At 41.2% G+C, this 22686-nt stretch overlaps 1 protein-coding gene across 1 annotated transcript in view; it reads right to left on the bottom strand.

The window, feature by feature from the left end:
• Positions 1–1888: 1888 nt before the first annotated feature.
• The window catches only part of gpr37b (G protein-coupled receptor 37b), a 35977-nt gene continuing 15179 nt past the window's right edge, over positions 1889–22686 (bottom strand). Inside the window, exon 2 of the mRNA XM_074698475.1 lies at positions 1889–7764. Coding sequence (XP_074554576.1) covers positions 6946–7764 — 819 coding nt within the window. The 3' untranslated portion in view covers positions 1889–6945. The remainder of the gene's footprint in view (positions 7765–22686) is intronic.

Raw genomic sequence — 22686 nt, 5'->3', positions numbered from 1 at the left:
AACTTATATGACTTTTAGGTTGATGTGAAGTCGTTTTGGTCTGACCAAGCATCAACCTCCAGTGTAAGAATATGAGACAATGCTGAAGTGCTAAAATCTGCTTTTTCTCAAGTGTCTGCTTGAGGCTAACTCCTTAAGTGCCAGAAGTCACAAACACACCAAGCCAAAAAAAAAAATCCTCTGCAGTTTAGAGATATTAAGATCACCATTTTGCCCAATCAGAGGGACAGGTCATGTGACTGATGGGCGCCCTATATCTGTGAGTGTGGAGACTCAAAGCCAGCCCACTTCTGATATGGCCGCGCCAGCTGATTTGCTTCAAAAATCTGTTTCGAGAACACCTGGATGACGTCAGGGAGACTACATCCATTCATTATGCAGTCTATGGAACCAACACTGCCCTGCAATGACTTCTCGTTGTGTTCAGGTGCTTGTGCCCATGCATGAAGTGTACCATGCTGAAGCACACCTCTTCAAAAAATGCTAAAGCAGAGGAAGAAGACGTAAGGCTCTAATTTCGTTGACCAGGCGCAAGCGCAGGCGCACCTACCCCGCGCCGGCCTTCACCGCGCAGACAGGGTGTGATCGGCGCACTTTGCAAGTTTCCTGCAGTGCCAAGAGAGGCGCACTCAAGGTGCTAAGAGCCGCAGAGGAGCGTGTCCACGCCTCCCTCCGTGCAAATGGCAGAGAGGGACCAAATTGGCACTGGGCCAACATGAATCTGCTGACACCTCTCCCTGGTGCGCCGTCAACTCCCCCTGGCGCGCCATCACACCCATCTCTGCGCAGACGGTCTACCAAATTGTCAAATTGGCAGCGCACTGCAGTGCAATTAACACTGCGCGCGGTGCGCCAGGCTTGCACCCCCTGCGCTGTGCCACGAAATTAGATCCCGTAGTCTCCCTGACATCATCTGTCTGTTTCTGTGACAGAGTTTTGATGCAAATTGGCTATTGTGGCCATTTAGGTTAGTTAGGGGGGAGGCTTTGAGTACAGCTATAGGGCGCCCATCAGTCATGTGACCTGAGCTGTGTCTCTGATTGGGCAAGCACGTAAACTTGATATTCTCCAAACTGCCGACTTAGAAAAACACCACCCCTCGTACGGTGTGTGCAGATAGTGAAATAAACATTATTCAGATGAGTTTTTTTTTTTTTTTTTGAACCAGGCTGTAAATAAGTTAATTTCTGCTTTGAAAACAGATTTTTTGGCTTAGTGTGTATGTGACTTCTGGTACTTCCGGAGCCAGCCTCAAGTGGACACTCCAGAAACAGCATATTTTAGCACTGCATCATTGTCTCATATTCTTTGACCGGAGGATGCTGCTTGGGTCAAACTGGCCAAACAAACTGGACTTTAGGATTAAAGCGTGCCTCTGCATGGTACAGATGACCCGTGTGCCTGCGCCCTTGTTGGCATTGGAGTAGTGTCGCACTTTTGAATTACAAGAGCTTCTTGTCCTTGTAGGCCATCATCGCTTCAGTGATGGGAGGGGTGATCAGGACAGTGTTCCAATCTAAAATCTGACTGCTAAAAATTGCTAAAATCTCCTTTCCTGCACACCACGTAGTTATAAACACAACGATGCTGCTTTAGTATAGCATGTTATGTTGAGGTTCAGATTGAGATTTCTGATAAAGACAGGAAATTCCAAAATTTCTAGGATTATTTGATCCTCCAAATAAAAAAGTAAACCTTAAGTTCCACAAGCTAAAATCATTATGTGCTATATCCCAAAAGTCTTCAGGTAGAGGGGTTTTTTTTGACAAGAGAGACACTTATTGGAAGTCTGGCACTTAGCTTTCCTTTGTTATTTTCTGAAAATATTTGTTCATACTTCTCAAAAAAAAAAAGTCTTCACACAAAATAAGTTGACGCAACAATAACAGAACATTTAGGCTTTTAATATACAGTTTTTTTTAAGATAAAATTCTTTGATAAACAAAGGGACAGTTTTTTTGGCTATATAAAAAGCTATTTAGAAACCAGTGACTAGACTGAAGAGACAATAGTGGTTGTGTGCTTACACTTCAGGTATCAAATACAGACACAATTTGCTCAGAGTGAAGAGAATACTCACAAAACTCAGAAGATAACGTCTCACTGACTGATTTACAAGAATCACTTCATCAATAGTTTGAACCACGGTACTACACACTGAGCCATTAAGAACGAGCTATGCTCCCAGAAATATGCAGAAAAAGAGAATCAGATGCAGGAGGTCAGTTTACTTGTTTCATCAAAAACAGGAGAGAAATCCCAGAAAGCAAATACAAAAAAATAGCTGTTGTCTTGAAGAGATTTAGTGGTATAAACTGAGCTGTCACAGAGACATAAATTCCCTGGACAGGTTTACACATCGGCCCACAATACACTGATAGTGATGCTAATAAAAAGAGTTGTCAAACAGGCTGCAGGGCATTGTGTTGCTGTGCTGCTAAGTTTCTGTCCATTTCCTCTATTAACGTGAAAAACTGCAGGCAGCTGCAACCAAAGGCTCCATCCACCTGGATCTCTTGGAGCTCATAAAATGGATTTCATTACAGCCAAAGGGTTGCTGCCTCCAGCAATGGAAGGAAAAACAACCTATATCCACATTTTCTTACCAATAAATGATACTTTCACTGTGGCTAACCTTGGATGCTTTCAAATCATTAGTGATTTATGCCTACCTCATAATATTCTTTCTCCCAGATTTAATGAAGATGACGGTAAACTGACCTCCTCTAAGAGAGAGACACCCAGAGATAGTGTGCTACTACCACAAGAGCACAAGAGACAGACAGAGAAGGTGTTTGGCAGTGCAGAATCGTATGCAAAAAATCCATTGCAATGTACAGATCACCAATGAGCATCAGCCCTGGATCAATACAGAGGTCAAACCATTTGTTATAGTAATAAATAGAAGAAAGAAACTGACAGTAAACAACAATAAAAAGGCTTGTTGAGAGTATTTTTGGTCGTTGGCACACCTGTCATTAATCCATGTGTATATGATTTTACTGATTTCACCACCACTTAAAATATTACAACTCTGAGTATTGAGAGGCTGAACCAGTGGTTTGAACCTTGTTTTGACCCAAGTCTGATGAGTAGGAGTAAGAAAACAGATTTTACAGTACAATACACTCATAAATTTACACACTGAAAATAGCAGTACATCGGTTCTCCTTAAAACCTCAAGTAATGAAACGGTAAAAGGTGTTCACGATTAAAAAAACAGACTTCTTAAACCGTTTTGTCAATAAATCCTTGAGTTATCGTGTAACTGGAGCCTTTTCCACCCTTACATGGCCTAAATTTGACCGTTTAGTTCAACCACCTGTTAGACCAGCACTAATAGCAACATGTCTTGCTCTATTTAGCTAGCTAGCTAAGCTTACACTAAGCAGCCTAGCTTAAATGAAACAAACAAAGTCATTTTTGCCTTTGGCATTATATGATTAAAGCCCCTTTAGGTTATGTTTTATTTGTGTTGAAGAGCCAAACACTACCTCAGGATTCAAATTCACTACAGTGCTGCTGACTATGTTAGCTTAAACTCTGATAGCATTAGGGCTGTAACTAACAATTTTTTTAGTAATTGATTACTGTGAAAACTAAATTTACAATTAATCAGAAAAAGAAGGATGAGAATGCCTTATGGTAGAATACGCAAAACCAACTACCAGATGATACATTTAGAAAGTATAAAAGTGGTATGAATGCCTAGTCACTTAAAGAATCAACAGTTTGGGCAAAATAATAGAAAATATAATGTTATATTATCATATTAATAACTTGGTGGGCCAAAAAAAATTGTGTCCTCAGTATTTTCACCTGCAGGTCAAACAGCTTACCCCCTCTGCCCTACCACCATCTGTAGCAGCTAACGCTAATGCTAACATTAGTTCAATGACCTCCTTGTGGTTTCCAAACGGTGTGACGATTTAATAAAAAGACAAAATGATTCCTAAAAGACAGACCAAGCATTTCACAACAAATGAAAGGAGTGTCTGTGAGATTCTGTTGCTGCTTGCCTCGCTGTTGAGCTCCCCGGCTTGTCATCAATGAACCCAACGTGTTTGCATTTTAAGTGCTGGATCACTGATCACTGACGTCCTACTGCCGTGCCATGCAAGGTAATTTTGTCAATCAACCCGCTGTGTGCTTTAACTCAGCGTGAAATTCTCCCAAACTCAGAAAATTTTTTGGACAAACGTCTTTCTCCGGCTCTGCCATTATTCATGTCTTTACTTGTTTCCCTCACCTGCCGGATCGGCTTCTCCCCCGCCACGCTGATCTCTTTACATGTGACGCGTACAGCCACGAAGCCAAGGTAATCTACACTCCAGTGCAGTAGGTGGCGGTAATGCACCTTCAGCTAGTTACCACCTGCTAAATAATCGAACAAAAAGGAAGGAGACAAACAAACTGTAGACAAACTAATACGATAATTGATTATGGAAAAACGTTTTGGACGCTTTTGCTAATGGATTTTTGTCTATTTTATTGAATTGTTGTTGCAGCCCTAGATAACATCCACCCTGTAGGTCTTAAGTCTCATCAATGCTCTGTGTCTAATATAAAAATACTCTTGCTCTGTTTCCTCCATCTTTGTTTCTGATTATGAACTAAATGTCGCAGTACTACCAGCAGTCGTGGGGGCAGTGTTGAGCTGGGTAGCAAACAGTTAAAGCTAGACCAACAAAAGGAAGAGTACTTTGAAAAATGGTGTAACCTGTTTAGCAAAAAACATGGGAATCGGTTAGAAACACCTGACTTATAAATGATATTACCTCGCCTGGACACATGGATAACAAACATAACAGCAAAACAGAGGTGGAGATTCATATAGCGCCATCTAGTGGATGCATTGATGAAAATTTATCCTACCTCAGAAAACATGGATGTATGTGAGATAGGGACATATATTTAAAGCATGCTTTCCAAATCTGTTTTCATATATAAAGGAATGTATATGTGACTCTAGGCTAGCTAGCTAAACATGCTAATGACCTAGCTTGAGTGAGTGTTATTGTACTTGTATCAAATGTGGGGGATGAATGATGTTGAGTAATGTTAATTCAGGGCCCAGATCAGAGAATTAGCAGCGTGGTTAGCTCGCTAACTAGTTTGCTCATGCATTCCTTACACTTTGGATCTACTATTTTTGGTCCTAACAGTCAATCTCAGAGTCAACTTCAGTAAATGGTGGCACTTTATTTTACCGCTTAGCTGTAGATTAATAACTGAAAATGAAACCCCATCTTTATACAGTAACTATTAATACAAATATAAAAATACCCCTTATATTTACAGTTGAACTGCTGTATTTACAGAGTAGAGTTGGCACTTTTGAATAATTAAGTATTATGCTAAGGCTAACTCATGAATGGTTTGTTATACTATCCTCTTACCCTCTACCAGTCTATTAAAAAATGTAGACTTGATCATTATTGCATTTTTCCTCCAAAATGTTGAATATTAGTTTTTCCATAGTGCTCCAGTGGTTTTTGAACACTGATCACTTCTATATAAAATAAAGTGCTACCATACTGTGTTAGACAAAAGGCCTCCAAACAAAATCAGTATTTCTACTTAAAGATTCAGTAAATCTCTTACAACAGCACACATGGCATCTCAGTGAAACTCTGCATTGATTTTCTTCTCTCTCTTTTCCCCGCTGGAGTTCATTTACTCCGGAGTCACAGATAACTGTAATCTGTCTTCTTGAACAAAAATATAGTGCCCGGCTCAATTACTTGTGATTCTAAGTCGAACCGATGGATTGGTGTTTACAGCGCATTCATCATAAGAGCACCAAAGAAAGTGTACAGTTTATATACAGCCCGACGTGTAAGGCGTAACATGATACAACAGTGTAGTGCAGATACTTATTTTCAGTCCAGTCCACGCTGAGTCCGTCCCTGTCGGTTATTCTCCACGGTGTTGTGTCCCATTTCTCTCCACTTCACTCAACTGAATCTGTAGTTTGTAATTTGATTCCTTCCACTTCGTTATACTCTCATTTAATTTTGATTAGTCCTTCCCAAACAATGTGAGTCCTTGTTGAAGTATCTCTGAGACCAGCCCAGTTGTGTTATAGTCCGCTTGGTATTTCTCAATATACAGTGTAAGTTGTGTGTACACAGGATCCACTCGCTCAGAGACGCTCTGAACGACTTTAATTATCTGCAGCTTTGCTCCCATGTGTGCAGCATTGTATGAAGTGTATAGTTACAGCTGTGAAGTCTGTAAACCAGGTCTCATGGTTCAACAGGCAGTGTTAGCCTCCATGTTTGGCTGGGTGCTGTTTTATCAAGTTCCTTTAATTTCATTTGAAGGTGATTGGCGTTGGCAAAGCATCATTTCTTATTTATGTTAGCCAAATAAAGTTATCATTAAAAGAGCTTTTACTGCAACATATCTGGAAAAACCTGTGAGCTTTGTACTACATATGATTACCTTTATCTGTCAGTAGAGTAAGGCCGGATGGAAACACTTTCTCTTCTTCAGAATATGGTAATTCGAAGAAACTGACCTGATTCAAACCTCTTGAGAAGATCCAGACATCTGCACAGGTTAAAAAGCCACCCCAGCTGTCGACAGACATTTAGGCAAACAAGGTCTGCAGCAAGGAGGTTTGTGACTTTTAAAGGTTTCAGGCAGAGCTGCTAAAAATATGTTTTGACCCTGTTTGATAAGCACCCCAGGGTTTGAAGATCTGTGTTAGTGTTGCTGTAAAATCAGGGTTACACAACTCCTGTAAATATACAGTTTAATTATAAGGAATGGACACTGAGAGTGGAGGACACCTGCTGAGTGATTATTCAGTGTCTTACTGTATTCATGCACCCATATTAAAAATGTGACCACACCTGGTAAGGCAAATCTCTCCAAGCCAAGTCTGAGAAAAACTATAGCACACAGGTGAAGTCTCCATCCCTGATGAGGACTGTGTGTTCAGCAGTTGGAGCCAGCTGGTGTGTAGTTACTCAGCTCCCTGCGGATGGTGCTGAACGGCGACAGCTCCAGCTCGGTGGTGCACTCGTGTTCGTTGTCGTCACTAGCCGTGGCTGAAGAGGGCGCGTGGTTACAGCAGCAGCAGCAACAGCAGCAGTCCAGGAAAGCCCTTCCCAGAGGACGGCACAGAAGTAGCAGCAGCGCAGGCGTCACGGCGGCCCGACAGAAGAGCAGCAGCTGGGAGAGAAGGTGAAGCACAGACATGGTGTGTTCAGGGACGCCTGCTGCCATGTACGCAGAAACTATGTTGCAAATGTTCTCAGGCACCACGCAGGCGCCGTACACGATCGCAAGTGCCACAACGGTGCAGTTCATCTGGCTCTCGAGTCGTATCTGCTTCTTGTTACTGCGCACGCTTGCCTGCTCTGCGCGTCGAATCTTGCGTGCCGTCACAAGTGAGCATCCAATAGTAAAGAGCGTGGGGAGACAAAAGTAGCAGCCAAAACACCACCAAAGCCGAGCACCCTCGTAGGTCAATCCCAGCACGTAGAGCATGTCAGGGAGGGAGGTTGATATCCTGATAATGCAGCGTTCAACAGGAGGCTCGTAAGGTATCCCCGTGTCCTCGATCACCAGCTGTCGGATGAGGAGCTCTGGGAGGGCCAATAGGAGAGCACCAATCCAGATGACAGCGAGTTTAGCGGTGGTAGAGGTGCAGTTCTCGATCATCTCGTAGTACATCTGGACGTTGGTGGCTGCGCGGAAGCGGTCAATGCAGAGGGCACACAGGGTGAAGGTGGTGACACCAAGGGAGGCAACCTGAGGAAACAAAGAGACAGAAAGGGTTAAGTATTATTCATTTTATTAAAAGTTTTCCACATGAACTGAGAACTTCAGTAGAACCCATCGTGTTTCCACCTTAGGGATTGAACAAAGTTGGAGCCTAATTGGGATCTTCAATAATTTCTTTTCCTCAGGGATGGTACTTGGAAAAGTTCTGGTACTTTGGAGGTTGACCTTTAAACTCTGACTGTCAGAATTTATATGACTCATGCTGTTTTCAGAAGACTGCAAAAGTGGTGAGGATTATAACTAGAAATGTAGCCATGGGATGCTTGAATTCTTTCAATATTTCAGAAGCTTTGGCTATTAATTTCAGGATTGATGTTTTTTGAGATGCAGACTTTAAATTGGATTGGATAAGATATATGTAAAGCATACAATTAAAATCACAGCTAGAACTGATGATGTGTGATGATGTTGACATTTCTCAGCAACCCCCGTGAAGACATTTTGATCAGTTTACTGACAGGTTTAGGGCATTCTAAAACATGTGAATATGTAGCAACACATTGAGCATGAACATCCAGAATTTTTACCTTACATCCATGTTTATAATATGGTAAAGCAGAAGATTGCCCTTTCTAAAAGGAACCTTTTTTAAAAAGTTCAATGTACTTTTGGTGGAAACCAAGGGCCAATACCAACTGGCATTCTTTCCCCTCCCCCTTTGTCTTACCCTCTTGTCTACCCCTTCCCTTTGGCCCTCCTTTTAAAGGACCAATGGGAAGGGGTGAAAATGCATCTCTTAAGCCTGGTGTCCACCAAGCAGTCGGGTTCAGATGAGTACGGTTTGGTACGTGTTGGCTCGGTTAAGCTTGGTCTTGTTTGCATTTCCAAAGCCAACCATTTCCCCTCGTGGTAGGCGGCGTAGAAGCTGGAAGCCGACAGCAGCATATAGTGTGACGCCATAGCAGCGTGACACAGTGTACCCCGCTAATAAATCCAACAAAGAAGAGAAACGCGACATAGTAAACAAAGAGCAAAGATGGAAGACATGCAGCATTTCGTCTTCTCTGTGATTGGCATGTAGCTCTTTGATACAAAGTGCAATCAAGCTTTGTTTCAGAGAAGTCTGTGTGCCAACAGGAGAAATACAGCCACCGCTGTCACACGGTAAGTGACGATTCTTTTGACCAATCAATGGTCTGCAGTGTTGTAGCTCCACCTTCTGAGAGCGGATCGGTTCATGAAAGGGTCCCAAAAAGTGGGACGGCTCATCTTATTAGGGGACCTGTCCCAGGATTAGTCAGTGGCAACGCCACAAATTGCACGCCGTACTGAGAGGAACAGAACCGGACTGCTTGGTGCGGCTTTAGAAACGAGACACCACTCAATTCCTGCCAAGTCATCACCCCTAGTTTCTCACTGTGTTATAGGCAGAATCACTATTTCTTCTCTTCTAAAATGAAGGCATTTTTACAAAGTGATGATAAACTGATGTCAGAATGGGGCGACACATTCACAGCAAACAGACTTCACTGCCATGTACAGCATTACATGAGTGATGAGACAGCTAAGCTATGAAAAGCTAATGTTACAGTATTCAGAGGCTATATTATGTAGCTTTTGAAAACTGCAACGTTAGTTTGTTATAGCTCATGTAGCTAATGCAGCTCCTGAATGCAGCTTATCTGGCTTATCATTCATGAAATGCAGTTTATTGTAGTGAAGTCTGTTTGTTGTGAATTTGTCACCCTGGACTGACAGGTGTAGCTGTTATTAGCTGTAGCTGTTGCTGTAGCAGCAATAGCTAGATCGTTATAATGAGCAATTTCAAAATAAAACCAATAATTCAAAGGATTGGATATTTGATAAAAATATGGATATCATGTGAAATTTGTTATACCCCTCTGTTTCAAGTGAGGTCCTGGTTTGTCTTCGTTTCAAGAGTCCTTTAGCTGTTCCCCCAAGGGGCAGAACTAGGATTGGACCTCGACCTTTTTTTAGCCATTGTACAATTGTTTTCCCCCACTGATGGAAAAAAGTGAGACCGTCTAATATTTGGAGTTACAAAATTTCAGAAACTGAAAGTACAAAGCAGTGGGGTACGGATAAATGGCTCCACTTAACTGCAAAACAATTTCCCCGACTGACTAAGGCCAGTCATAGCTCAGTGCAACACTTTATCAGATGGAGTGATAAAGTCAATAAGGTCGCACAAAAGCAAGACAAGTTGAACAAAAACTACAGCAGACAATGTTTTCTTCCACTAATGCAGCAGAAACATTAAACTGTCACACATCTAAGAAACACGATGTCACAGAGTGTAAAGCACACATGAGTATGTTGAAAATGAATGGAGGTTAAATCCATTAAGAGACCCATCATCTCTCCAACTGTCTACAAGCTAAATTATTTCATTCAGTGGAACAATTAAATCATCTAATATTGTTTTCCTACATTTCAGTTAACTGACTGCTGGTTCCTCTTACAGAAATCCTGTTAACATCTGAAACCACACACATAAACGGAGGAAAGAAAAATAGAGAAAGCATCAGAATGTATATGAACTGCAGATAATCTATGATCATTTCTCCACTGACAGATGGGCTGAGCCGCGTTTAATACCGAAGTGGAGCCTGTCAGGTCTTCAGTCTTTAATGAATAACAGGATCACAAAGAACTGACAAATTTATTTACAGCCCAGAAAACGTCTGACATTATCTTACAGAATCTCAAAGATGGGCTGCCAGGAAAGTAAACAAGGAGTTGCACAAATAAAGGCCTCTCCACCAGCTGACAAGTCGGCTGCCAGCACACAAATAAACAGCTGGACACTCCGTAATGGTGTTGGCCTTAAGGTGCACCTGACACTCATGTAATTACAAGCAGTCGAGCAACAGAAGCACAATTGATGCTGTAAGCTGCTATTAACACTGGAGCATCCCTGAATGTGTGTGAGAGAGACACAGCCAGCAAGTTACATGGTGGATTAAAGCTGCCGTCACAACATTCATTCATTCAAATGTGTTTTCACACCCCTCCTTCAATAGAAGTCCACTAATTAAAGGACTTCCTGAGCAGTCCATTGTTTTCCTGCTGATGTGTGGCTTAAATCTCCCTTTTTAACAGCTAATTAGACAGCATCGCTTCCACATTCTCCGCAAAAACTGTCAGAGAGCTTGAACATTTCCGCAGCATGTTAAAGCATCTGTTGGATTAACAAACATTCTGGCAGAGAGGGAACCCTGCAAAGCATCGCTCTGCAGCTGGGGAGTGAGCATGTGTGTCTGTCCCTACATGAACCAGCTCCCTCTATGATTCTGCCTCAGGCGTCAACTCTCCCTCCATCCTCTCCATCCTTACCTTTTCTCCCTCTCCTCCTCCCTTATCTCTTCTCTTTTCTCTCCTCAATGCTTTGTTCCCTTTTCTACATCCCTCCTTCCTCCTCTTCCTCCCTTCATATCAAATTTAATTACAACAGCCAGCTTCCCAGATGGCCCCTGTGAGCCTGGGCTTCAGAGCTCCAAACACATACTTCCTGGACAGATATAGATGTACACACGCTGCAAGATGTTCAGTGTATCTAGGCCGGAAACACACACACAAACACTGACCCTCTAACACACATGGATGTGCTAACCAGGCTAATGAAGGGTGACCATGCGCAACAGAAACGTGTAAGTGAGGTAGACAAAGCCCCAACAGAGACTGTGTTAAGAGCAACAGCTACAGCCATGATACAATGTTGTGACTGTGATTGTGGCGAAGCAGAAAAACTATTATTCATGAGATATTAAAGTGGGACAGAAAATGTGTAGTCAGTCAAGTGTGATCATGTGGGTGGTTTATTCACACTCTTGACGGATTAATCCTTTATTTGATTTGGGCAGGTGTCAGAATTTTAAGAGCACTTGGCAAATGTCATCTTACACTCACTTACACATGCTCAGGAAGCCAAAATCAAATCAAACCAGAGCAGGAGTCTTAAGCTGAAAGTGTACTATTATCAACGGGATAAAGACTGAAAAGGAAAGAAGTAAACTGAATGAATCCTCAGTGGAAATTAAGCTAGGCTAATGTTAGCTGTCCAGCCTGTTGTCCCATTTATTTCAGGGTATATGCTGTAACCCAGAGGTTAATTTCAATACCTTTATAAGACTTTTTAAAAACCTTTCAAAAAGTTTTTAAGACCTCATCGCAATTTTAAGCATTTGGTAGCAACCCATTTTTAGCAGTTGTGGTTTAAATTTAAATAGAAATGAAGAACATACAACAAGTATTTGAGGGTCAACTAGCTGAAAAACAAGGACTTATTTCATCATTATCAAAATTTGGGAAATGTGCCTGAGACTGTGATTTGCTTTCCATCAGCTTCTTGTGTCCACCATTGGCACGCCATTGATGACAAGTAAGCAATCGACTCTGAGGCAATTTAGATGGACTTGCAAGGAGGAAAAGAAATATTCATGGATACTTTTGGAGTCAAAGCTTGAACACCTATGACATTTAATACCTCAGAAAACCATAATTAATACTTTTTCATACTTTTTAAGGGCTTTAATTTTACTTCAATTGATTTATTAACTTTTAATACTTTTTAAGACCCCCGGACACCCTGTATTTACCATAGACTGTTTAATATAAATGGAGTTAGTGTTCATGAACTCAGCTTTGTTTGAGTTGGGATGAGTTTAAGAGCTGGGCCTTTAGCACTCACCTGTTAGTCAAGTCAGCCATGCCCTTATACGGGAAACTCAGTTTTTACTGCTGTTGATTACATTATCACGACTCCTTAATGATTCCAGTCTTTGCATTTCAAAGCTGTTTTACTTTTACTTTATTGTCTGGACTGTAAGTTGCTCAGGAGTATAAATCGCATTAGTTAAAAAATGCATCATGAAGAGGAAAAGAAATACATAAGTTGCATTTACTTAGAATGATTTGGTATGTTTACAGTATTTCCAGAAAGAAATATATCTTTGATAAGTATTTGTGTATGAGGAGGTTAAAACATTTCTCATACAGCACCTCAGATCTGTGACCATAGTTAAGTTTCAGTTTCTCCTCTCTTCTCACTCACTCAGCTCATAGATAGATAGATAGATAGATAGATAGATAGATAGATAGATAGATAGATAGATAGATAGATAGATAGATAGATAGATAGATAGATAGATAGATAGATAGATACTTTATTAACCCTGAGAGAAATTCAGGCTCACGAAGTGTGAGCTTAAGTATCCTCAGTTTTATCCCCAGAAAATCTATCTACAAAGGTGAGTGAATAAGACATGAGTGAACCTTTATTTTTTATAAATCACGGTATCAGCCGCTACACACCAGGAGCTGTCAGGCTGTCCAAGCTGGAGATGCTGTCAGCCCAATGCTGTCACAGCCTTGGAGATAATTTCCTCATCAGTATTCTTCATGTATGAATAGCAATCTTTTTCCATAAAAGTAACACAGCGCCTCATTTATTTGACATATAAGTTGCACCTGACCTTTGGTCGCAGGAGCCAAACTATGAAAAAAGTGTGACTTATAGTCAGGTAAATATTGTGCTTTTGTCTTATTTGGTTGAAGGGGTTAGGGTTGGATTATGTAATTGTTTTCAGGGTAAAGTATTGGACTTTTTTAGGTTTTACACCATCCCTCTGGCTCCCCTGTCGTAGCGTGAGATGATTTAAGGCTTTAAAGAATTCTTGTTTTTCTTTCACTGGTGTTTTAGAAAACTTCTACTTCGGTCTCTGAGATGCTTAACTTTAGCTGGTGTCTCTTTAAGGCCCCCTGCTTCACAAACCCTTTTCTCTGATTGGCCAGCCCTCTGGAGACCTGTTGAAGCAGATTTATGGGCTGGCCTTAGTGTATGAGGCCCACACCTCCAACATATAATTAAATACTCAAATGATTTTTGTGTAGTGAGCTCATAATTTCCATAAGTCTTGTGAAGACCTCATGAAGATCCCATGATCAGATCAGAGCGTTTCGATGAGTTTACAGACAAATTCAACGATTTCTACAACATTGGAAAATGTAGAGTTTAGTCTGAACACCTCAAATTGTTACTTCATATGGGGAAGCAGAATATTCAGGGGAAAGGTTCAAAATCCAATCTACTCTCTATCAAAAAGATGTATCTGATTTGTTATTGTGCTCTGGTGTATCTTCATAAAGAGATGAGCATCAGTCTGGAGCATTTTGGCACTAAAATTCAGAATGGACTTTGAAGCACAGTTAATATCTTGAAGCAAACAACATTAAAAAGATTGAAGCTGTTATTTTGTGTCTGTAACAGATACAAAGCAGATGTGCTTTCTTGATTCCCAGTGGCCTCTGTAAGAGTGGATAACCTTCACCAAGACTCCATTTCAACTCAGCCTGACATCCTGGAACAGATTACTTTTATATTTCTGCATAAGAACTACTTCTGTTACTGTACAGATGCTAACCCACCAGGCATACCTTACTGTTTCCGTATGCATGGGCTTTGAGTGAACAAACACACAAATACCTGTCCAGCACACAAGATCAGGTGCTTGCAAATCCTGAATATTTCATGGCTTGAACAACAGGCCTGGAACAGCTTTAAAGGCTGTCATAGAGGACCAGGAGAGCCAGCTTTGATCAGCATGTTGGGGCGGAGAGCGCGAGTGCAGGGTGAACAAGTAAAGCTTTGTGCTGCAGGGGAGAGGAGAGATACAGAGTCCAAGAGTCAGGCCTGGTGGGGTGATGAAGCGCTGTTTGTGGAACGGGGGCTATGCAAATGAGGGCCTGACAAACAGAGGCAGAAGAATGGAAAGAGGAAGAGAAGTGGGAGAAGAAGAAGGAGAAAATGGAGAGAATAAACAGAAGACAATAGCAGGGGGACACATCACGAGTTGGAGAGTGTCCGGAGTGACAGGAAGGGAGCAACAGGCCATCTTTAGAATGATTAACAATGTTAATGTGACATTTCATCAAAACAGGACCTGACCCTGTCATGTTCGTGCTCATTTCACCTGCTGCTAAACTGACAAGCCGTCCCTCTTAGAGGCTGGAAATGATTTTCTTTTAACAGCATTAATTTGGATCTAACGATGTGTTCAGAAGATTTATTGACTTTGGCTGAACACCTCTATTTTCATATTTTCTGCGGTTAGCAAACACAACTAATAGCATCTCTGTGTCTGTAAAGCACAGGAGCTGGTTAGCTTAATGGGCTTTTCTACTGCAGGAGCTCTGGTCTAAATTTAGTTCTGGGGTGAATATATATACTCATTTATATATATAACCCCTGAAAGCAGCCTGCCTGAGAGTGGTACTTTTCAGGTGTGAAGGAACTAAGGTGGGTGGGGCCTGCAAGCTGAACGTCTCGCAGTGTTTTAATTTCCCACTTCCTCCATCCAGAATAAGATGTCACCAAGCAATGGTTGACTTTTTTTGTACCTCCCAACAATGTTTTTTTTTTTTTCTTTGAGCCTGATAGAGTGAATGTGTCTCTGTCAGCTCCCGGTGTTAGAGTTTATAGACTGACCTTGTAAACTGGAGACCTTCAGCTGAACATGTCAGTGGGAATCCAGTTTACAACAGTTGAAGTCTTCAGGAATGCATCCTTGATTCGTTTTTTAAAATGTGTATCAAAATATCTTATTAGAGAAGTATTTGATGATGATCTAAAACTGTTTAATTACACTGAAAGTCGTCAACAAACAGGGTCACTTCTTCAGCCGAAACATGAGTCAGTATCTTCGTTTCCATGCTGTAAACAGCAGAGTGGTCCCGTGTTTCACCAGTCAGAGCTCTTTCTTTTTTTGACTTTTGAAAAGACTTTGACGGAAATAGCATTGACATTTGAGCTTGTCTTCTCAGAAGTATCAACAAATCTATCTGCAGTGCACTGAAGCACAGTCAAACCCAGCACAGGCTAAATCTTCTCCATGCTAACAGGCTATCAGCACTGCAGCCCTAAACAATGTAGACCTGTCTTCGTCTTCTGTGGTGTCTTTTTTCCAAATTCTACTTCTTCATGGTATTAGTGCCCTCTATTGGTCTGGGGACATGTTGCAGTCCCTATTTTTTTGTCTTTCCATACTAAAGATTAACCATTGTGGGGTTTTTTTCAGGGCCAATAGCGATCATTAGTCAAAGAGGCTGATAATCGATGAGTGGAGCTGATATTCATTTGAAGTAAAAGTGAAAATACTGGCGTCACAATTTTGAACTTAACTTCATTCAAATTCAAATGCCTTTACGCATAAGTTTCTTGAACAGCTCCCAGGCTTAGCAATGTTCTTTAAAGTTAAGTGAAAACTTGACTGATTATCGGTTCTAATATGCCTATCAAAGGCAGCACAAACTTTAGTACAGTTTTAATGCAGTTACATTGAAATTCTGGCCTGGCCGATGACCAGCCTTGCTGATAATTGGTCTACCCCTAATTCATACTTCATTGGCCTGATTTATGTTGAAATCCAAACAATGGATTACAGGAATTATGTAGTTCCTGATTTTTTTTTCTTTTCCCTGAGAACCAAACCAGGTCCTTCTGGTTGAAAAACACCTTTAATTTACCAACAGCTTACTTGCTGAGCTTCAGTTAGCTAAACGTTTTATTTCTGTTTCTTAATTCTGGTATACATTTCGTGCCCTTTGTTTCACCACAGGTATGGTTGCTTCATTCGGTTAGATGTGGGCAGAGCTAAGCTGGCTGTTAACACTTGTAATTGTCACATTAACCTTTCGAGACCAGGGCCCGTATGCATGACAAGCCATTAGTGGGGAAAACAGATCGTTTGTACTAATGGTGAATAAAATGGCTGTTGAAAGGCAGACACTACGCAATGCATAACTGTGTGAGGTGAAATATGCAAAGACAGTGGACAATCCTTTGGAAAGGTGGCGATGTGTAGCCATACAGCAAATTTAGGTTTAGGAGACAGGACATTTTTTCAGTGGACAGATGAGGTTAGGGAGACAAACCGGCAAGGCTCACTGCCGTCAGTTTTAAAAGTTTGATTCGCTCTTTGCTTTAATGCGTCTGTGTCCTTCAAGATGTGTGTGATGAAATGTTGGAGTTCATAAACTGATTTAAGAGTTATTCATCGAGGTACTGGGGCATTACTGCGGCGCTAGTTTTGCAAAGCAGCTTTCATACTGCTGATTTTATTATTGAGACTTTCTATTGTGTGCTCAGAAACGTCACACTTATTTATTCTGTTCAAGTTCGCCAAACTTTCTCTTTCTCTTTGTTTACCTGATGGACTCACTGATAACAGCTGTTTGTGACTTCTTGCAATAAAATCTCCATTTCTCCGGCTAAAAAATGTTTTATTTGATTTTCTCTCAGTCGCATGTTGCCGCTCGCTAGGTTTATTGCAGTTTATGATTGGTAGACATGCACAGTTTGAGTTTGTTTGATGGGGTTTTCCAGGAGGTTCCCCTTAATTATGATGTAATCTGCACCTGCATCTCTTTCATGGTGTAATTAGTTAACTGGACGGTTATCTGCAGTCGTGCATGCAACTAACCCTGCAGCCAAATGGGCCGTTCCATAACAGAACGTTAGCACTAATGGTCCCGTTTGGTTAATGACTGAACGTGCATACGGGCCCAGAGCTTTTGTCTGATGTGTATTTTTTAGTTCACTTTGCTATTTGGAATAAGTGAGACCTAATAAGTATAATACCTAAACTTGGTCTTTGTACAGAAAGTTAATTAGTTGTTTGTTAGTGGTGTAATTGTACTGAAATACATTATTTTTTCACTAAAATGGGTGTAATGTTGTGACTTCACCAAAAGATGATGTCGGCTATAAATGTGGCTAAAAGGTCAAAGTTTTAAAAAGCAAAGTATCGCAGGTCTGGGAGGAAAAAATGTCATGTCCACATATGTGGACACTGGGTCTAAAGAGTATAACACATTAAGCTAGGCTCATATGCTGCTGACTGAGAGTAGGACTGATTCATGTGTACAAAAGATAAGCATTTACCAAAAGAAGAAGATGTATATGAGTAATACATTTATGGGCAGTTTAAGTTGGCCTTGTTGTATTTTAACCCCCTCAGTTTCCAACTCTGTCAATGGTCCTGTCTCTTAAATAAAGACATAAAAGCCTTTCTTGCTCAAAATAATGGGATCACAATATTTTTTTCACCTCCTGGATTCAAAAACTTTCAAATTTTCCATCATGGTTTAAGAAGGTCAAACCTTTCATTTCGCACAGCCCTGGTCTTGGACCTTGGTCTTCAAATTAAAGGGCATTAAAAAGGTCTTTCGTCCACAACACATGTTCCCCAGACTTGAGCCGTCCATCTGCACAGCAGGTGAGGAAGACATTTTCCCCAAGTGCTGTTTTTAATAACAGCCCATTAACTTCCTGATGAAAGGTCTTGTGAGCCGGTGGCACAAAGGCCTCGTGTTATTAATTGGGTCTTAACAAGGACTGGTGGAGCCTGTGTGGCCACACTGTGACTACAGCCACTGTCAGAGGTAATGGGTGTTATCAGGTGATGAATGGGCTAATGTGGAAACACAACAACACACACGTATACAGTCTGCTCGTAATGAGGAACAGAGACAAAGGGTTGTTCCAGCTGCAGTCCTGTTTCTAGGCTGAGAGTGTGACCCAGTGCAGGCTCCAGGAGACCATAACTCTGAGCAGAGACACTGCTCCTGACAGCTGCCATCCGTCACACAGCAGGGCCAGGACAGGAAACTGATGCATGTGTGCGCGCGCGCGCCAGTGTGTGGGTCTGTGCACAGCCACATTTATGCAGAATAATTAAGATTTTATTTCAGCGTGGGTATGAGTGTAAGGGTGAATAATGGATGAAAGAATGTGTGAGTCTGTAACAGAGTCTTCCTCAGGGTGTGATACACATATTTAACATTCCAGACTTTCTTGATTAAGTGAGGAAAACATTAATCAAATCTTATTTTATTGAAAATCATTGAACTGTGAAACTATAAAATCTTTATGTTTTAACTTAAACAACCAATAGGGTGTCCTGAGTTTTAGGTCTCAGAGCAAAAAGCAACAATGGCTGGCTGTCAGACCTTCCTGGACGTAAATAAGATCAGTTTCATATGTAAGGATTGGCAGATTACCGGTCCCTGATCACCGATCACCCCAAATTAAGGAAATGGGTTTGGAAAACATAAGAAAACTTAATGTTTTAAAATCAGCTTGCATGACCAGCAGCTAGCCTTTAGCTCAATTTAGCACAAAGACTGAAACAAGGGGAAACTACAATGTAGGATCTATATAGAGATTTGAATCAATGAAAAGTAATGTTTAGAGACATTTCTAGAACAATCATTGCCTTTATCCCATACCCTTACGATATGAATATTGTGCACGCATACCGCAATGATAGTACCGAAATGATATATTGTGCAGCCCTGGTCAAAGTGATCCATTTATTGTACTGGACCAATTTTATACCAAGCCATTGTTGTCAGCTTGGTATTTATCAGGACACTCTGAGCTCACTTTGAATACACAAATTAGTGGCACAGTTTTACAAACAAAGTTTGTTTTAGCAATGACTTACATTTTCCTAAACCATTTATACCAAGAGTAGATTAAAGAGGGTGAAATATACACTACTCAATGTGCAAGTCTTTATATTGTCCCTCTGGTGCCTTAAAGTAGTAGATTAGAACAAATCCCTGGTGTTTTATAAGACCTTAAGCTCAGCCTCTGACTGAAACACTTTATCTTAGCTGTTGTTTCTTGAAGGCTCCAAGCTCCACAAACCCTCTTTTGTCTGATTGGGCAGTCCTCTGTAGGCCTGTCAGAGTAGACCTTGGTGTTTGACGCCCATCCCCTTCAACATATCATAAACAAGTTAGGTGATGGCATCATCATTTCAGCAAATCTTAAGCTCTCAAGTAAATTCTGGAACAGAGCATTTTGACCACTTTCCAGACAGATTCAGGGATTTCTACAAGAAATGAATATGTAGAGGTTAACAGGTAGAGTCTGCAGGTTTTTCATTAAGAAAATAAACTTTTTACAGGAACAGTCCTAATCAATCACCTATAGGGTCTCTATGCAAGTATGTCTGTGTCTGCCTCAACCCCCTCCTCTGCCTGTATGTTGATGTTTTGGTTGTGTTGGGACATTTCTGTGCGGGGGGTAGACATGGTTACCTCAGCTAATTACAGCACGCCCAGTGCGCAAGTAGGGATGGGTACCTTTCACATTTGAAACGATACGGTACCAATGCCGGGTACCTGGCAATCGGTACCGGTACTCAATGGTACCAATTTCCAGTACTTCTTGTGTTTACGTGGTAAAAACCATCCTTTTTTAAAAAAAAACAATTAAATATATATATATATATATATATATATATATATATATATATATATATATATATATATATATATATATATATATATATATATATATATATATTTTTTTTTCAATTTAACATATTTATTCTTCAATATATAACCTTGCAATGCTGTGTTCATGTCTAGTATGGAAAATCACCTTCTCTTCCACTCTTACAGTGGCAAGGCTGCGTTTAGGTACCTAAACATGGTACCTTTTAGTTCTACGTGAATCGGTACCCGGTACTTTTGACAGAATTCGGTCAGTACCTACAAAAGTACCTAATTCGGTACCCATCCCTTTGCGCAAGTAACTTTTCTTTTTGATGATAGAAAGTGGTGGAGGCTAATCAGAGTGGCTACGATAGTGGATGTGGGACAGGGAACAAAAACACAACCGAAGTGAAACTAAACGCCAAACATAAAGTTTTTACCTAAACGAGGGTAAAGCTTGGCTCGACTTTCACTCATTTTCCGGAACTTGGAGAGCAGCTCAGGACGAAGAGCGACTCACGTTGGCTTTCTGCTAACCAGGTTTGTGTCAAATACCTGTGATTAGCTTGTGCTAACATGCCAAGTCAGATGCACGGCTCTAAAGTCTCTCTTATGTAGAAACGCGATGCTACAGGTGGTTGCTGGGTTAGTGAGTGTGTGCATGTAGCTTCAGTTGGAGGCTGTGGGTGTTGAATGTTTTGTTTATTAACAAATTATGAAAAATTCTGCAGACCATACCTTTAAGAACTCGCTCTTGTTTAACATTAAAATCCAGCAGTTATGTTATATCCAAAAAAAGAGAAAAATATGGGAAAACAGACTGCTTCCTGTTTAAACTTCACATTGGTGTCATTACCTAACATACCCTCTAATGCCTCTCTCTCATGAGAACAATGACTGCTCATATGTGAAAGAGGAAATGGAGGGACAGTGTTTTGATAGTAAGCTGCGAAACAACCTGAGTCGTATGATTTCTGAGATCAGTTTCTAGCCCCGGGAACAGAAATTCACTAAAATTTATGTTCAAGGAAGGCAAGCACTTTGTATTTTCATCCCTGTCCCCTTTTCAATTTAATCAGTCGCAACAAACACAGACTGTTTCTGCCTGTTTTCTGTTGCTTTCTGCCTTTCATGGGTTTTACAGCGGCTTTTACAGCTGGCACTTTCTTCCTCCAATAAATCTCCGCTCTGCTAAATTAAATCCTGACCTGTGGCAGATTTCCCCTGGACATTAACACATTTCTGGAAAAGTCTGGTTCCAGGTCAGTGATCTCTGTCTGAGAGTGTTATGGTTGAAAATACAAAATGCTAAAGCTTTCATGTCCTCTTCTCTTCTCTGACATTTGGCTACATGTGGGTTTGAAACTGATAAAATGATCATACTGGAAACCATCTGATGAACCACATGAATATCAATTCACATAATTGGTTAACTGGAACCAGCAGCCAGCCTCCTCTTTGCTTGTGTTGTTGCATTTTTGTCTCATATGAAACACAATAACTACTGATTCACAGACACTGAGCTGACTGAATGGACTCACCATCATGCATTACATCAGGCATTACATCAGGCTGCTAATTACATACACTGAATAATTTACATATATTTCAATTAACCACCGTTCATGTGCCTAATAGACGGCCTGAGACAGGGTGGTGCTAAACTGTGAGCTGCTGTACCTAGTGCGTGGCTGAATGTGTGTGCATTCAGCCTTGTGCTCAAATCATTTCACATACGTATGAATATGTGCGTATGTGTGTATGTGAGTGTGTGTTCCCCTGAGGCCTGCTTCTAATCACTGATAGCTGATGCAGAGAGAGGGGGGGTGAGGGGGAGAACAGCCGTGGGCAGTGATCGGTGCAGAGAAGGCCATCCCACCCATCTGGATGATCAACACACCCTACTGACTTTGTGCATGCTCATTTCTGTGTGTGTGTCTGCAGGCTAGATATTTAAATAGATAGATGGAGCGGAAAGATAGACTTGGGAATGGATGTGCTGTAGTTTCAGACATTCCTTTCTCTGAACGAAAATGGAACCAAGCACAACAGGAACGGCCAGTCTATCAAAGTACGACTTTTCAGGAATCTCTTGTATATTACATCTGGATGCTAACATTAAGCATTTAGCTTTTTTTTCAGGTGTCATTCCATGGGGGGCTGCACATTTGGCTAGTGTTAGTCCACAAACACAGTACCTTCAACGAGTGGACCCTGATTTGGTTCCTTTTAAAAGTAAATAGCTAGTATTGAAATCATTGGAGTTGATATGCAAATATAGTCAGTTAGCATCCTGTTGGTCAGAAGGGAAACAACCAGCCAGTGTCATCAGGTGTAGCTCTGATTCATGACTGCAACAATACTTGCATGCTCTACTACCCTGATGTAAACAAGCACAGATGACGGTCTGTGAATTATTGAGCTTTTGCATGTTCAGCAGTTTTTTGATCTGTACATGGAGAAAGTTGTATGTAGGCTGTGTTCAGAAGCTGTCATCCAGACAGCTGTGTGGTGTCTTTTTGTCAGCTGTTTACGGTAGTAGCTGGCGGGACAGATTGATCACGTGGTCTGTCCCGCCAACTACGCCCCCCGTTGCCTGACGGCCTCTGGAGAAGTGTGTCCCAGGTGTGCGAGAGCTGGAAG

This window comes from Halichoeres trimaculatus, unplaced genomic scaffold, assembly GCF_033239565.1.
Source record: "Halichoeres trimaculatus isolate MK-OKI-2021-1 unplaced genomic scaffold, fHalTri1.1 fHalTri1_scaffold_21, whole genome shotgun sequence".
NCBI classification, from domain to species: Eukaryota; Metazoa; Chordata; class Actinopteri; order Labriformes; family Labridae; genus Halichoeres; species Halichoeres trimaculatus.
This window is presented reverse-complemented; position numbering and strand designations above follow the sequence as displayed.